This window comes from Macaca fascicularis, chromosome 9 (genome assembly GCF_037993035.2).
Source record: "Macaca fascicularis isolate 582-1 chromosome 9, T2T-MFA8v1.1".
Classification (NCBI taxonomy): domain Eukaryota; kingdom Metazoa; phylum Chordata; class Mammalia; order Primates; family Cercopithecidae; genus Macaca; species Macaca fascicularis.
This window is the reverse complement of record NC_088383.1, coordinates 50,200,547-50,217,446: the sequence shown is the minus strand read 5'-3', so window position 1 is coordinate 50,217,446 and position 16,900 is coordinate 50,200,547. Positions and strand designations below refer to the sequence as shown.

Here is a 16,900-nt window from a genome sequence, read left to right as displayed (position 1 = left end):
GCAGGACCATCAAACCTCAGTGTCTGGTCTCCTGAAAAGCATATGCACTGAGTTTTGCTCTGTAACTGTGTTCTTTGTTTCTACCAAGAAACACTTCTAGACAACTTACTGCATTTATTTCAGAATTTTTATTAGAACAATCACAGATAACATTACAATAATTTGGATAATTCTGCAAAATTAAAAATCCTGCATCTGATTTGCCAACTGCACTATTTTGGATTTGCTACTTCAGTTTTATTTCCCTTAATGTCAATTTTTGCCTATTTCTATTTTTCCATTTTCAAAACATAAATCCTTATAAACTTCAGAAATCCATTTTAAAACAAACTGGGAATAAAGAAACAAGAATCTCACCTGGGATTTGTTCATTTTCTGCTCTTAGTGGAGGAGGGAGAGCTGAAGGATTAGAAAGGAAGAATGTCAGGAGAGCCTTGGCCAGCCTTGCAGTTCGGAGATTCACCTGCCTATACAGCTCCACACACAAGATACTTACGTGTCCATGTGTGGCTCCGATATATGCTGAGCTCAGACATGACACTTTTCACTGAGTGAATGTAAATATTTCTTACTGATTTATTACCAATTTAGGTTCTGTGACACAGAAAAATTAAAAACATGAAAAGATGAGTTTAACAAGTAACAATAATCTAAAGGAAGAAACACTATGGGTTTGTCAAAATTCCTTGTAGGGAAAAAAAAAATTCAGGCCATATTGTTTACCTATTTACCTGTTAACACCATTAACGCCCTGAGGTCAGACAATGCAAAAAACCTCTAAAAAAAGGGATGCGGTGTTTAACCAAGTTTAAAAATGTTCTAACTTGCTAACAATTCCTCAAAAGGATCTTTTAATGAGAAACTGTGACATAGAGCAACAAAATAGGAAGCAGTGGCTAGGGAAACTGCAGACTTGACTTCTAATCTCAGTCTGCCTCTAACGAATGACAAGATCTGAACTAGTCACCTCCTCAAACTCAGTTTTGTTTTCCCGTTTTCAAATAAGATCAAAACAGATAACCCAAGTAGGACCTGCCTGCACTACCATCCGGCGGGGTATCAGGCCAGGAGAGGAGGAAGCTCAGCAGTTCATATGGATGTGCCGGGTGTTCGCGGAGTGGTGATGACAGCATTTCCTTCGCTGTGGCCGTGAGCCTTTCACCCGTCCCTACCCTCAGACTCTCCAGAGGTGACACTCCTGTTAGCCTGCGCGCCCACCCCTCAACTCCAGCTCACCTCTCTCTTCTTAAACTTGTCCCAGACCTTGCACCGGCACACAGACTCCGACGGCTTCAGGATACTGTGCCATGATTACACATAATACATAAACGAACGCGCAACGTGTAAATAATTACTTGGGATACGAGGGCGGTCAGAGCCAGAAGGGGCCCTGGTGGGCAGCTAGGCCAGCCCCTTTGCTCCTGCACTCCACCCGCAGAGGCCCTGGGGCCGGTGCAGGCGCCGTCTCCCCCGGACTCTCCCAGGAAACGCACACGCAGTAAATACAGCACCTAAACAACGAAAGTGCTCAAAACAACCCAAGGCGGCAAGTATTCCTGATATCCGCAATTTACAGAGAGGAAAACCGAGTCTCCCGTGGGTAATTGTGTCTAATTCATTTGTCGCGCACCCGGCGCAGTCGTTCTCCCCCGCAGCCCCGCCCCCTCCCCGTGGGCCCAGCGCACAAAAAGCACACACGCAGATATCAAACGCCATGCGCACGCGCACGGCAAACGTCACACGCTACGCACGCGGGCTGTTCCCCCCGCCCCACGGAGCCAGTTCCCTCCCCTTCGGGCTAACGGGCACTATCCATTCGCTGCTACAAGACTCAGCTGGAGGCCAGGCGCAGGGACTTGACGCATAAGGACCCCCGCGAGCCCCGGAACTCACGTTCCCACGCCAGACCTCATCCTTTTATGATAGAGACGCCCTCGCCCCACAGTCCCTTCAACGCCGCAGGCGCCAGGGATCCCTCCCCACCTTCGAGCTATAGCCGCTGCCCGCCCGCCTTTGGGGCAGCGCGGGGACCCCCTGGCCCTCGCCCAGTACTCCGGGGCTCACCCGCCGCTTCTCGCCGCGTGGACCCGGAGGCGAGGGGTTTCCCACAACGGACTGGAGGCCGAGGAAGGACACGCCAGAAGGGGAAGGCGGGGATGCACATGCGCAGAGAGAGCGGCCGAGCGCCCGAGTTAGGCTGGTGGCTGCGGGGCATGGAAGCGGCGCTACCTCCTAGAAGCGAAGCCCCAGGAGGCTGTTGGTCTGCTCTGGCCGCAGCCCTCAATTGTAAAATGAGGCTAATGATAGTGCCTAGCTAGTAGGAGTTTTATGAGAATTGGAGGGGCTTACGTTGTAAAAGCACTTAAACCGGTGTCTGACACATACATTGTTCAGTATATTTCTCAAGATTCCCCATTTTGTATCATGCTGGTCATCATAAATGAGGCTTTCCTACAAAACAGCCTTGTTTAGTGGGTTGAGAGATTACTGTCTCAGTTACCCACTCTTGCTTGGAACCAGGATTCTGTCAGTACCCCCAGAGGTTGTGGATCAAACCAATGTGCCTTTTAGACACAAGCCAGGAGAAGGAAAGGTGTGCTTGAATTCATTCACGAACATGCATGTTAATGTTTAACTGAAAGACTAGAAGAGAATAACGTCTGTGACCAGTATGGTTATTCTCTGGAATAAGGAAAAATAGAAGCTAGCAATTCAAGACCCAAACATAAAATTGTTTATATGTTTAAAAAAAAAAAAAAAAAAAACGTGTTTGAGTAACGTATTTGAAGAAAAAGCACGCTCTTATTTTACCCAAAACTACGCATACATTCTTTCATGTGCATATCTGGCATTTTCAGCACACTATGAGCATATGGGTGTGTTACAACTTTTCATTTAAAAAATCAACTCCTTGGTCATTGTCCATTTTTTTTAAACTTTTCATTTGCTCATAATTTCAGATTTACAGAAGAGTTGCAAAGATAGTTCCCATATGCCTTTCACCCAGATTCTATTAGCGTTAGTATTTTACATGACCATGGTATATTTATCAAACTAAGAAAATACCACGGGTATAAACTGCAGAGTTTATTCAGACTTAAGCAGTTCTTCCACTAATGCCCTTTTTCTGTTCCAGCATCCAATCAAGGATATTGTTACCGGGGGTCCTTGCTCCCAGAGCGCCCAAGATGGTGCTTGGCCACTTCCAAGATGGTGGCAAACCTCGTGTTCTCTGACCTGGGTTTCTTTGCCTCACAGATTCCAAGGAATGGAATCTTAGGCTATGCAGTGAGTGTTATAGCTCTATTAGAAGCCGTGGGTCATGGAAGAGAACTGAAACCCAGTGACTAGTGTTCAGCTCGATTAGGACAAACCCGGGACTTAGCTGTGCAGAAACAATGGCAAACCTTTAGCCAGACTGGAGCAGCAGTGGGCGCCTCGCTGGATCAGGAGCACAGCAGATGACCTGCCTTTAGCCCAACTCGGGAGCGGCAGTGGGCGCTTCACTGGATCAGGAGCACAGCCAACACCCTGCTGGATCCAGAGGGATGGAAGAAAGCGGGTGGGTCTGCAAAGGCGGCAAACAGCAGTGATGGATGAAGCTCAGTTGGAGCCATAACAAACACGTACCAGAAGAGAGTGCAGTTGCAATATTTAATAGAGTGAAAACAGCTCCCATACAAAAGGAGGGGACCCAAAGAGGGTAGCCCTTGTGGGCTGGAATGCCTGGATTTATATCTGGCTTATTGTCCCTCCTGCTGTTCTCTCAGGCAATAGATGATTGACTATTTATTTCTTTACCTCCTGTTTTTGCGTAATTAGCATTTTAGTGAGCTCTCTTTACTACCTGATTGGTCAGGTGTGAGCTAAGTTGCAAGCCCCATGTTTAAAGGGGGATGTGGTCACCTTCCCAGCTAGGCTTAGGGATTCTTGGCCTAGGAAATCCAGCTAGTCCTGTCTCTCAATATCACAGTACATTTACTTGTCATGTCTTAGCCTTGGCCAATTTATAATAGTTTCTTGCTCTTACCTTGTCTTTCATGACCTTGATGTGGAGACGAAAGCATGCTCTCTTGACTTCAGTCCTCCTACCTTGGCTTCCCAAAGTGCTGGGATTACAGGAATGAGCCACCACACCCAGCCTATAGTTTAACTTTAAAACAAGAATGATAATGATCCGTTCCTGAAACTAACCCCCTCCTTGTTTGGGGACAAAAAACACCTTTGTAAAACTAGTGGAAGTCCACAAGTTTAGAATTATGATAGGGACCTGAATTCTGTAAGATGTAGGCATAAACCTAACCAGTTATTGCTTTATAACCTGCCTTTTTGTGACTGCTTACTACTCCAGAGTCACATAGCCAGTGGTCACAAGATTTATAACATCTCCAATTGTCCCTATAGATAATGTCACTATTGTAAAACTTAAAACTAGTATTTGAAATATTTTTCAGACTTTACATTCTGATGGACCAACTGGTGCCACTGGGACCAGTAACCCACAGCAAAAAATGGACTCAGCTGATCCTGTGACCCCCTTCAGGAACTGATTCAGCCCAAGAAGACAGTTAACACCACTGTGATTTCATCCCTGACCCGCCCAATCAGCATTCCCCATTCTCTAGCCTCCTGGTGGGCAGAAGGCTAGAGAGGTTCAAAGTTTTTCATCCTTGAAAAGCTGTAGCCTCCAAATTCTCAGGAAGGTAGATGTGAGAATTGTCTCTTATCCTACTTGCTTGGCCACCCTGCAATTATTAAATTCTTTTTGTGCTGCAATCTTATCGTTCTCAGTTTATTGGCTTTTTTCTAGGCAGCAGCCAAGAATAACCCAGTTAGGTGGTAACATTCTCCTGATTAGATTGAGGTTGTGAATTTTTAGGAAGCACCCCACAAACAGTATGTGGCTTTCCCATAGTGTGATATCAGATGGCATGATATCAACATGACTTTTTACTGGTTGATTGACCATGATTACAAGTATTAAATTAATTTAAATTTGTACTGAGGCTGCCTCCCTACCTTTAGGGCCGATGTAAGGAATCGCAACCTACCTTGGTATGTAAACAAACAAAACCTAGCTTGTTTTCTATCTACAAATATTCCCTGCCCACTTTATAGAGTTCTCTGAACCTCTTCTAGTTCTGAGTATTGTCTGATTCAAGAATCTTTCTTTGCTGAAATGAACTCGGCTAAACTTAATTTTCTAAAATTTGTCTTTTAACACTTGGTTAAGCTGGTGTCGGATAGGATTCTCCCTATTTTTCCGTTTCCAGTCTGTATGTGTAAGTGGGTCTGTATGTCCAGCCCACACTCAGTTGGAAAGGAAATAAGCTCCATTTTAAATTTGTGGTTACATTTTTAAATTACCACACTGATTAGTAAATTCAGGGAGAGATTCTTTGAGACTATGTAAATACCCTATTTCTGCTTTTCCACTGATTTTAGTTATCATTGGTGGATCTTGGCTGCAACCATTATTACTGTGGTGTTCCAAATGGTGATTTCCTGTGTGAACTATGAAAACTTGAGACAGGTCTCAGTTAATTTAGAAAGTTTGTTTTGCAGCTGGGTGCTGTGGCTCACGCCTGTAATCCCAGCACTTTGGGAAGCCAAGGCGGATGGATCATGAGGTCAGCAGTTAAAGACCAGCCTGACACTCTGTCTCAAAAAAAAAAAGAAAGTTTGTTTTGCCAAGGTTGAGGACGCAGGCCTGTGACATAGCCTCAGAAGGTCCTGACATGTGCCCAAGATGGTCAGAGCACAGCTTGCTTTTATACATTTTAGGGAAACATGAGACATCAATCAACATATGTAAAATGAACATTGGTTCCGTCCAAAAAGGCGGCAAAAGCAGGACAACTGGAAGCAGAGAGGGTGCTTCCAGGTCAAAGGTAGGTGAAAGACAAATGGTTGCATTCTTTTTGTTGTTGTTGTTGTTGTTGTTGTTGTTGTTGTTGTTGAGATGGAGTCTTACTCTTATCACCCAGGCTAGAGTGCAGTGGCGCAATCTCAGCCCACTGGAAACCTCTGCTTCCCAGGTTCAAGCTGTTCTCCTGCCTCAGCCTCCTGAGTAGCTGGGATTACAGGCACTTGTCACCATGCCCAGCTAATTTTTGTACTTTTAGTAGAGACAGGGTTTCACCATGTTGGCCAGGCTGGTCTCAAACTCCTGACCTCAGGTGATCCACCCACCTCAGCCTCCCAAAGTGCTGGGATTACAGGTGTGAGCCACCGTACCCAACCTTCTTTCTCTTTTTTTCCCTACACAGTATCTTCTCACAGAGCAAGAAGTTTCAATTTTAATAAAGTCTAATTTATCATTTTTTTCTTTTATAAATTGTGATGTTTGTGTAAAATTTAAAAACTCTTTGCCTAATCAAGGCCACAAAGACTTTCTCCTACGTATACATCTGTAAGTTGTAGAATTTTAAGTGTATTTAAGCCTATAATTCATTTTGAGATAATTTTTTATGACATTGAAATATAAGTCAATATTCTTGTTTGCTTGTTTCTTTGCATATGTATTTTTCTTTTCTTTTCTTCTTTTTTACCCCCCGAGACAGAGTTTCACTCTTGTCACCCAGGCTGGAGTGCAGTAGCATGATCTTGGCTCACTGCAACCTCTGCCTCCCGGGTTTAAGCGATTCTCCTGCCTCAGCCTTTGGAGTAGCTGGAATTACAGGCGCACACCACCACACCCAGCTAAGTTTTGTATTTTTAGTAGAGACAGGGTTTCACCATGTTGGCGAGGCTCGTCTTGAACCCCTGACCTCGTGATCCACCTGCCTTGGCCTCCCAAAGTGCTGGGATTACAGGCATGAGCCACTGCACCCAGACTGCATATGTATGCTTAAATGTTCCAGTACCATTTGTTAAAAAGACTATCCTTTCTCTACTGAATTGTCTTTGCACCTGTGTCAAAAATCAAATGACCACATTTGTGCGGGTTTATTCCTGTGCTTTCTATTCATTCCATTGATCTATGTGCTATGGTTTGGATATGTTCTCCAAACTTCATGTGTTGGAACCTTTATCTCCAATGCAACAGTATTGAGAAGTGGGACACATTAAAGGTAATTAGAGGCAGAGCCCTCATGACTGGATTAAGACCCTTAACTTGGTAGTAGGTTCCTTTTAAAAAGATGAGTTCAGCCTCATTTCCTGTCTCACCATATGCTTATTCTGCCATGTTGTGACACAGCAAGAAGGCCCTCACAAGATGTGGCCCCTTGATCTTGGACTTCTCAGTATCCGGAACCATGAGCCACATAAACTGCTGTTCATTATAAATTACCCAGTGATGTAGTTCGGATATTTGTCCCCACCCAAATCTCACATTGAAATATAATCCCCATTGTTGGAGGTGGGTCCTGGTGGGATGTGTTGGGGTCATGGGGGCGGACCTCTTATGGCTTGGTGCTGTTCTTGCAATAATGGGTGAACTCTCATGAGATCCGGCTGTGTAAGTGTGTGTGGTACCTCTCCCTCAACTCTCTCTCTTTTGCTCCTGCTTTCACCATGTGACATGCCTATTCCCACTTCACCTTTTCCAATGATTATAAGTTTCCTGAGGTTTCCTTAGAAGCAGATGCAGGTCCTATGCTTCCTGTAAAGCCTGCAGAACCATGAGCCAATTAAATCTCTTTTCTTATAAATTATCTAGTCTTGGGTATTTGTTTATTGCAATGTAAGAACAGTCCAATACGCCAAGTCTGTGGTATTATGTTAGAGAAGTATGAAATGGACTAAGACAGAATAGTGGTGCTAGAGAGTCAGTTGTTATAACAAATACCAGTAAATGTGGAAGCAACTTTGGAAGTGGGTAGTGGGTAGACGACAGAAGAATTGGGAGAGAGGTTAGAAGATTCTATATTGCTATGAAATGAACATTAAGGGTAATTCTTGTGAGGGCACAGAATACAAGAATAGCTACAGGGAAAGTCTGAGTCTTCCTAGAAATTACTTAAATGGTCATGACCAGAATGCTGTTAGAAATATGGATGGTTGTGATCCCAGCACTTTGGGAGGCCAAGGCAGGCAGATCACGAGGTCAGGAGATTGAGAACATCCTGGGTAACACGGTGAAACCCCGTCTCTACTAAAAAATACAAAAAATTAGCCGGGCGCGGTGGTGGGTGCCTGTAGTCCCAGCTACTCGGGAGGCTGAGGCAGGAGAATGGTGTGAACCCGGGAGGCAGAGCTTGCAGTGAGCAGTGATTGCGCCACTGCACTCCAGCCTGGGCCACAGAGCCAGACTCCGTCTCAAAAAAAAGAAAAGAAAAGAAAAGAAATATGGATGGTAAAGGTCTTTATGATGAGGTATCAGAGAGTAATGAAGAATACCTTATTAGAAACTGAAACAAAGGCTATCCTGTTACAAAGTGGCAAAGATTTTGACTGAATTGTGTTTGTGCTTAAGGTCTTTATGAAAGGCAGAATTGTAAAGTAATGAACTAGGACATCTGGTGGAAGAAATTTCTTTTTTTTCTAGAGACGGAGTTTTGCTCTTGTTGTCCAGGCTGGAATACAGTGGCACAATATCGGCTCACTGCAACCTCCACCTCTCGTGTTCAAGTGATTCTCCTCCCTCAGCTTCCCGAGTAGCTGGGATTACAGGCAACCGCCACCATGCCTGGCTAATTTTTTGTACTTTTAGTAGAAACGGGGTTTCACCATGTTGGCCAGGCTGGCCAGGCTGCTCTCAAACTCCTGAACTTAAAATTTCGAAGCAAAATCTCAAAGGAGCTTCATGGATACTTTTTTTTTTTTTTTTTTTTTGACATGGAGTCTTGTTCTGTCCCCCAGGCTGCAGTGCAGTGGTGTGATATCAGCTCACTGCAACCTCCGCCTCCTGGGTTCAAGCGATTCTCCTGCCTCAGCCTACCAAGTAGCCTGGATTACAGGTGTGAACCACCATGTCTGGCTAATTTTTGTATTTTTAGTAGAGACGGTGTTTTACCATGTTGGTCAGACTGGCCTTGAACTCCCGACTTCAGGTGATCAGCTCACCTTGGCCTCCCAAAGTGCTGGGATTACAGGCATGAGCCACCACACCCAGCCTAAGCTGCATGGCTACTTTGTTGTTGTTTTTTTTGAGATGGAGTCTCGCTCTGTTGCCCAGGCTGGATTGCAGTGGCGCGATCTCTGCCTCCTGGGTTCAGCCATTCTCCTGCCCCAGCCTCCCGAGTAGCTGGGACTACAGGTGCCTGCCACTACACCTGGCTAATTTTTTTGTATTTTTAGTGCAGATGGGTTTTTGCCGTGTTAGCCAGGATGGTCTTGATCTCCTGACCTCGTGATCCACCCACCTCAGCCTCCCTAACAGCACATAGTAAGATGCAAGAATACAGAAATGATTTAGAGACAAAATTTATAATTAAAAAGAAGAAAAAAGCAGAGTAGAAAGATTTGGAAAATTTGCAGCCTGGCCATATAAAGAATCCAAAGGCATCTTTAGGAGGGCCAACGAAGGGTGTGGCCAAATGACCATTTGCTAAGAAGATTGGTACTGATGGAAAGGAGCCAGGTGCTAGTCACTAAGGCAGGGGGAGAAAGACTGGGAAGGCATTTGAGAAATCTCTGAGACTGCCTCTCTAATCTAGGACCTTTAGGACCAGGTGTCCAGAGGGCACCCACAGCACCTCAGCATTTGCTGCCCTGCACCACATTCCCGTGCACTGGTCCTCAGTCACTCCAGCTACTGTTCAGATGGGCCCAGCAGTAAACCTTGATGGTGTTCACATTTTGCAGATGGCAAGGTGGTTATATAGGTTCTAATTCTTCAGATGGTAAGGTGACTACATAGGTTCACCTCAAGCATTAAGTACTGTACCAGATGGCAAAAGCAGTAAGCCTTGATGATGTCCACATTCTGCAGATGACAAGGTGGCTATGTAGGTTCTAATTCTTCAGACAGCAAGGTGGCTACACAGGTTTAGCTCCCCCCAGGTCCTACTGACACGAGGGGTAGAAAAAAAGTGGAGCACTGACTTGCACTATCTTGTTTGGTCTCACTGATGCCAGGTGGGGATGGAGGCTTAGCTTGGCACTCTAGCCCTTTGTCATTATCTTGGCAAGGGAATCAAAACACTGCCTGCTTCCACGAGGTGAGATTTGGAAGATTAGTTCCTGGATCAGTCCATTAACACTATTCCAGGAGGTCAGCTGGAGCACCTTCTGCTTCTTGATAAGTAGGGATAGAAGATCAGCTCCCTGCTTGGGTTGCCAATATCACCCAGCAGGGGAACTTGGAGCATTGCCTGCTTCTACCAGGAAGGGAATGGAGGATTAGTGGGGAAATCAGAGCACCACCACCGGCTTCCACAGGGCAGGAGAGTGGATGGGTTCTGTTAGGCTACTCTTTTTCTGGTCCTTTGGCTAGAGGAAAAGGCTCTTTAGGACCTTTATTTATTTATTTATTTATTTATTTATTTTTCCTGTCTTTTGGAGGCTTCTGTAGTGCTCTATGATATTTGGGAGGCAATAAGAAAACCCATGGAATTCATCATATTGCTGAAGACACAAGGTCCCTGGGCAGACTGCCTTCTTCTTTCTGTCAGTTTGTTTTGTTTTGTTTTGTGAGACAAGGTCTGGCTCTATCACCCAGGCTGGAGTGCAGCGATATGATCTTGGCTCACTGCAACCTCTGCCTCCTGGGCTCAAACCATCCTCCCACCTCAGCCTCCTGAGTAGCTGAGACTACAGGCAGGCACCACCATGCCAGACTTATTTTGTATTTTTTGGTAGAGACTGGGTTCTGCCATGTTTCCCAGGCTGGCCTTGGCCTTGCAAAGTGCTGTGATTACAGGTCTGAGCCACTGCACCCAACCTCTACCTTTCAGAGTCTTTCTATGCATGTCTGCTGTGTTATATCTAGGGCATTTTTTTTTTTTTTTTTTTTGAGATGGAGTCTCGCTCTGTCACCCAAGCTGGAGTGCAGTTGCGTGATCTCAGCTTACTGCAACCTCTGCTTCCGGGTTCCAGTGATTCTCCTGCCTCAGCTTCCCAAGCAGCTGGGATTACAGACGCGTGCCACCATGCCCAGCTACTTTTTGTATTTTTAGCAGAGACGGGAGTTTCATCATCTTGGACAGGCTGGTCTTGAACTCCTGACCTCGTGATCTACCCGCCTTGGCCTCTCAAAGTGCTAAGATTACAGGCGTGAGCCACTGTGCCTGGCCTTTTTTCTATTATTAGTAGAGATGGGTTTCACCATATTGGCCAGGGTGCTCTCGAACTCCTGACTTCAGGTAATCCTCCTGCCTCAGCCTCACAAAGTGCTGGGATTACAGGTGTGAGCCACCACAGCTAGTCTCTTTTTTTTTTTTTTTTTTTTTGAGTCTCACTCTGTCACCCAGGCTGGAGTGGAATGGCGTGATCTTGGCTCACTGCAACCTCTACCTCCCAGGTTCAAGCAATTTTCTTGCCTCAGCCTCCCAGGTAGCTGGGATTACAGGCGCATGCCACAATGCCTGGCTAATTTTTGTATTTTTAGTAGAGACAGGGTTTCACCATGTTGGCCAGTCTAGTCTTGAACTCCTGACCTTGTGATGCCTGCCTTGGCCTCCCAAAGTGCTAGGATTACAGGCGTGAGCCACCACGCCCGGCCTGCCTTACATATTCTTGTTTGAACTTACAATTTTGATTTTAAAACATGCTGTGGAAACCACCCCCACCTGTGAGTTAGTACATCCACATCCGTACTTTTAATGGTGATCTACTTTATCTTCACATTGCTTTCAATTGTTTGTTGTTATGAACTCATTTGCAAGGTATATGTGATGGTTAATTTTATGTGTTAATTTGGTTAGACCACAGTGTTCAGATATTTGATCAACATTACTCTGGATGTTTCTGTGAAGGTGTTTTTGGATGAAATTAACTTTTAAATTGGTGAACTTTGAATAGAAAAGATTAACAAAGACTGACCTCCCCTGAGCAAGAGAGGATTCTGCCAGTGGACTGCATTGTGACTCAGACTGCAACTCTTCCCTGCTGGCCTACGCTGCAGATTTTTGGACCAAGGAAGCCTTCACAATTATGTCAGCCTTTTCTCTGACAACTGACTAATGTATAGAATCACTTGACAATTATATTATTGGGATTATTTTAACTGTAAGATTGCTAAAGAAAATTCTCATGTTGAAGTATGATACAAAGAAGCTTTTAGAAAGTTTATACAACTTAATACAATTTGATAGAAGTAAACATTTTTTCCCACATCTACATCAAGCTTGAATATTTCCCAGTATTTAAATTAAGCTTTTCATATAAGTTTTAAAATGTTTTCCAGTCTTAGATGTCATGGTATATTATGTGATATTTTAAATATCTGCATTTCTTTAATTTTTCACAATATACTTTTGACTGGGAATATGGTTTGGATCTGTGTCCCCACCAAAGCTGCTGTTGAATTGTAACCCCGAATGTTGAAAGTGGGGCCTTTGGGAGTTGATTGGATCATGAGGTGGGTTTTTCACGAATGATTTAGCAACCTACCCCCATACTGTTCTTGTGATAGTGAGTTCTCATGAGATCTGATCATTTAAAAGTGTGTGGCACCTGCCCTTCTCTCTCTTGCTCCTATTCCAGCCATGTAAAGTGCTTGCTCCCTGTTTGCCTTCTGCCATGATTGGAAGTTTCCTGAGGTCTCCCCAGAGGCTGAGCCAGATGCCAGCATCATACTTCCTGTACAGCCTGTGGAACCATGAGCTAATTAAACCTCTTTTCTTTAAAATTACCCAGTCTCAGGGATTTCTTTATAGCAATGTGAGAACAGACTAATACAATTGGGTTGTTTCCTAATTGTTGAGTTTTTAAAATTTTTTCTGTGGTAAGGACATTTAACATGAAATCTACTCTTAGCAATTTATCTGTGTACAATACATTGTTGTTGAACGCAGATATTATGTTGTATAGCAAATCTTTAGGGCTTATTAATCTTGCTTCACTGACACTTTATGCTTGTTGATTAGTAACTCCCCATGTTCCCCACTCCCTTGACCCTGGCAACCACCATTCAGCTCTTTGTTTCTATGAATTTGACTACTTTAGATACATCATAGATACATCATATAAATGAAATCATGCAATATTTGCCTTTCTGTGATTAGCTTATTTCACTTATAATACATCATAATGGCCTTATAATTCATCCATTTGTCACATATTGCAGAATTTCCTTTTTTTCTTTTTCTTTTTTTTTTTTTTTTTTGAATCAGGGTCTCACTCTCTCCCAGGCTGACGTGCAGTGACGTTATCATAGCTCACTGCAGTCTCCAGCTCCTGAGCTCAAGAGATTCTCCCCTCTCTGCCTTCCAAAGTGCTGGGGTTACAAGCATGAGCCACCACAACAAGGGGCAATAGACTTTTCAAAGAGTTTCTTCTTACCTACCTCTGGATTTATTTTTATTTGACATTTGAAGCGCCAACTTGCTTACATTTTTCACTGCTGAGAGACACGCTATGATTTTTCCTTTTATGTTGTTTTTGTTTTTCAATATTTATTTTTCTATTCAGGGGTACATGTGCAAGTTTGTTACACAAATATGTTGCGGACTGGTGGGGTTTGGGCTTCTAGTGTACCCATCGCCCAAATAATTTCTCTTTTATTGTTTACTTTTTAACACTTTTTATTTTATTACTAGTATTTTAATTTTCTAGTCTTCAAATTAACTTTCCCATTCTTATTCGTAATTCACACTGATGTACCTCTTCGCTTCCTTCCGCACGCTGGCTGGGAAGGTTCCGACTTTCCCTAAGGTCGTGGACCAGCAGGCTTCTGGGAAACGGAGTCGCAAGTTCTTGGGCTCAGCGCGCATGCTCATGGGACAGGTCTCTGAGGCTCCTTCTGTGCAGGTACAAGTGGCGTAGGCGTTCCTTCTGGGAAGATTCTTCGGCTTCAAGTGGGAGACAGACCCCAAACCCCCAAGTCTATCCGCCGCTCAGGTACGGCTTGGATTGGGAGCGGCGGGCGAGCCGGCGGGATGGGAAGTGCTGCGCAGCTTGGGCAGCGGGTGGCAGGGCAGGCAGGAGGCGGTGGGCGCCCGGCGGTGGGAACACCAGCGCCTGCGCCTGAGCCCGGGAGGAACGGCGGGGTGGGGGCGGCATGGTCGAGGGAGGGGTCGGAGGTCAGGCGTGGGGAACGCGGGGGCGCGGGAACCCGGGGATGCGGGAGGCCGCGGAGTCCGAGTGTCCTACTCCTGGCGGAGCGGGCAGTGTGGACCAGGCGGCCGCGGGAGGGGTCGGGGGAGCCTTGGTGCCAGGCGGCACCGGGTGTGAAAGAACTGTCCAGTGAGAGAGATGAGTGAAATCAAGGTGAGACTTGATTTCCTCACGTGTGAAACCGGGGAATTAATACCTCCTCAGGGGGTTGTGCGGAGGATTCGGGAACGTGGTGACTGTGCCCGCAGTCAGTCACAGCGGCTGCTGTTAATGGAAACATGTTTCTTAGTAGTTTATGCTCATAACCTCGTTCTCGGGTCAGTATAACTCCTGCTCTAACAAATAAGGAAAGGAGACCGAGAGGAAAGTGTTATGCCTAGAGTCACACAGCTAGGTAGCAGGTAAACACGCTAGAGGATGAACTCAGACATTTCTTTCTCCAGATGCCGTGGTCTGATTTACTGTCCTGCTTATAAAAGCCAGCGTTGCATCCTTCGCAGCAGTTAGCAGAAATAATTTGAAGGGTTGACTCTTACCACGTAGCAGTTCTCTTTTTCAGAACTGATTTCCCCAAATGTGTCTTCGGAGCCCTTGGGACAGACAGCGTATTCCGGAGTTGGGTCTGCGCAGTCCAGACTGGTCTATGTTCTCAGTAACTTTGTTTTGTGTTTATTGAAGGTCTCATCTGAGAGTCTATGGAACAGGAAAATTCAGAGTTAAACTGTGGCCTTGAGTGAGGATTTAAGTTAACATGAATTTGTCCTTTAGGTGCATTTCTTATCTTCCTTGGAGCAAAGCACCTCTTGTGAAATAAGACATCTTGAGGAACAAGATCCACGTGGAAAAGAACCACTCCAAATCGGAGTTTCTGAGCAGAGGCACTAGCTCCCAGAAAGGAGCAGATACTAGTTTTGCATACAATGCTCAGAATAAGTAAGATTTGGATGATGTTGCCACATCAGAAGCCACGCCACAGGGAAGGTCTGCACCAGATTTCAAAAGAGAGTAGGAAAATGGACTTAGAAGAATGAAGGAGGGGTTAGGCCATGCAGGAAATATAGCTTCACTGGAAGGGTTTGGGAGACATGCTGTGGGTAAAGTGGTTTTAGAGCTAGAGCTGAGTAAATGCCATCTTCACCAATCCCAGTGTAGCCTCCACTGTTATTTCACTCCCTCTTCCCAGATCCCAAGATCTTTGCACTCCATGAATCTGGCATCAAAAGATAGGCTGATGAATTCCTTTCTTCTGATATTGTACGACAGTAGTACTAGAAAGGTTTTCTGTTTGTCTTGATCGAGGTTGGGAAAAATTGACCTGAGAGTGTAAGTGAATTTCCCTGGCTTTGTGTTAGTGGCAGAGCTGAGAGTAGACGTTGAGTCTCCTGACACCCAGGCCAGTGCTAATCACATTATCACTGTTAAAACAGACATCTTTAAAAGGCAGCCTTTTGAGAAACTACATATACTGTAGAAAAACAGCTTAAGTGACCTTATCTTAAAATTGCCTCCAATCCTTTTTTCATAGCTTTGGGTGAGTTCTTTTAACTTAAGGAGTAAAATGAGGAAAAAGAAATCTATGTTCGATGAAACTTCTGATGAAGGCTGACATAGCTTTACTTCATTTAGTGTGTTGTAATTTGTTTAATCATTTTTGTTATAATTGTTTTATTTAAGAACACAAAGTGGTACATACGTTTTAAAAAATCAGCTGAAAACAGTTATATCCACTCAGTAAAAAAAAAGGACACATCCAAGCTCCATGTGATCATATAACTGTCACCAATAGACACACATGGATGCATCTTCATGGGTTTCTTCCTGCCTCTTTTCCAGGTTGAAAGCGATGTTCTCCCACAGAGAGACGTTTTACCGCCGACCCCCTGCCGGTGATGCTTGCAGTTTTTTAAGTAGGCAGATCCAAAACATTTCATATTTCTAGTGACTTGCTTCATTTTTTTTTTTTTAAACCAGGTAAATCTTCAGAGATTTCTACATTTTTCCAGGATCAGCAGAAAATGAAGAAATCCTATGTGAGTTGATGAAGTAATTCTGTACTTTGTTTTACAGTGGATCTTAGCAGGTTGACTCTTACACTTAAATTGGAAAAGTCGAAATAGATACAATGAACTTCAAAGAAACAGGGTTAACACAATGATTCTCAAACTTTAGTGCATAAAAGTAACCTGGAAAGTTTGTTAAAACAGAACAGGGCCCGAGAATTTTCATTTTTAACAAGATTGCAGGCGATGATGCTAGGGTTCAGGTCTATAGGCCAATAAATAGCATTGGAACAGTAGATCAGAAGGGCAAAGTTGGCTTATATATGTCACATATATGTGTATGTATATGTGTATATATACACATAACTATGTATATATGTGTATATATACACGTATCTGTATGTATTTGTGTATATATACACAATGTATATACACATACAGAGGTATTGATATCTGTATATATGTGTGTATATATGTGTGTGTATATATTGATATATATACACACGCACATGTCATGTGGAGTTAGTTATCAGATTTGAGTTGCAAATATTTCTGACCTTCCTGGTAACTATGGCAAAGAGAGATGATCTGTTAATGGCTTTCACTGCTGATGAGAATGAAGCTACCTGGTTCCTTTTGGTACGTATGTGAAGCCTGATACTGGAAGCTGAAAAAAAAATATTTTTCTGCTCTTTTTTTTTTTTCCTGTTTTTTGAGACAGAGTCTCGCTCTGTCAC

The 16,900-nt window shown here is 44.2% G+C and overlaps 2 protein-coding genes across 38 annotated transcripts in view; one reads left to right on the top strand and one right to left on the bottom strand.

The window, feature by feature from the left end:
• Window positions 1-2,117, bottom strand: part of ZNF248 (zinc finger protein 248) — a 29,899-nt gene extending 27,782 nt beyond the window's left edge. For 3 of the 16 annotated variants that reach the window (XR_012417584.1, XM_005565002.5, XM_065520572.2), the window contains exons 1-3: window positions 2,065-2,117; window positions 497-594; window positions 358-399 (exon numbers count right to left, since the gene is read on the bottom strand). Coding sequence is in view for 11 of the 16 variants with exons in the window: in XM_005565002.5 (XP_005565059.1) it covers window positions 358-372 (15 nt within the window). In the remaining 5 variants the exon portion in view is untranslated. Of the gene's footprint in view, window positions 1-357; window positions 402-496; window positions 595-1,236; window positions 1,660-2,064 lie in introns of those variants that run through there. The other 13 variants (XR_006689603.3, XM_005565001.5, XM_005565008.5 and 10 more) reach the window with 8 other exon arrangements.
• Window positions 2,118-13,805: 11,688 nt separating this feature from the next.
• LOC102139307 (zinc finger protein 37A-like) overlaps window positions 13,806-16,900 on the top strand; it is a 38,977-nt gene continuing 35,882 nt past the window's right edge. For 20 of the 22 annotated variants that reach the window (XM_065520565.2, XM_065520563.2, XM_065520564.2 and 17 more), the window contains exons 1-2: window positions 13,806-13,947; window positions 16,135-16,193. Coding sequence is in view for 4 of the 22 variants with exons in the window: in XM_015455809.4 (XP_015311295.2) it covers window positions 16,179-16,193 (15 nt within the window). In the remaining 18 variants the exon portion in view is untranslated. The remainder of the gene's footprint in view (window positions 13,948-16,134; window positions 16,194-16,900) is intronic. The other 2 variants (XM_015455812.4, XM_074001463.1) reach the window with 1 other exon arrangement.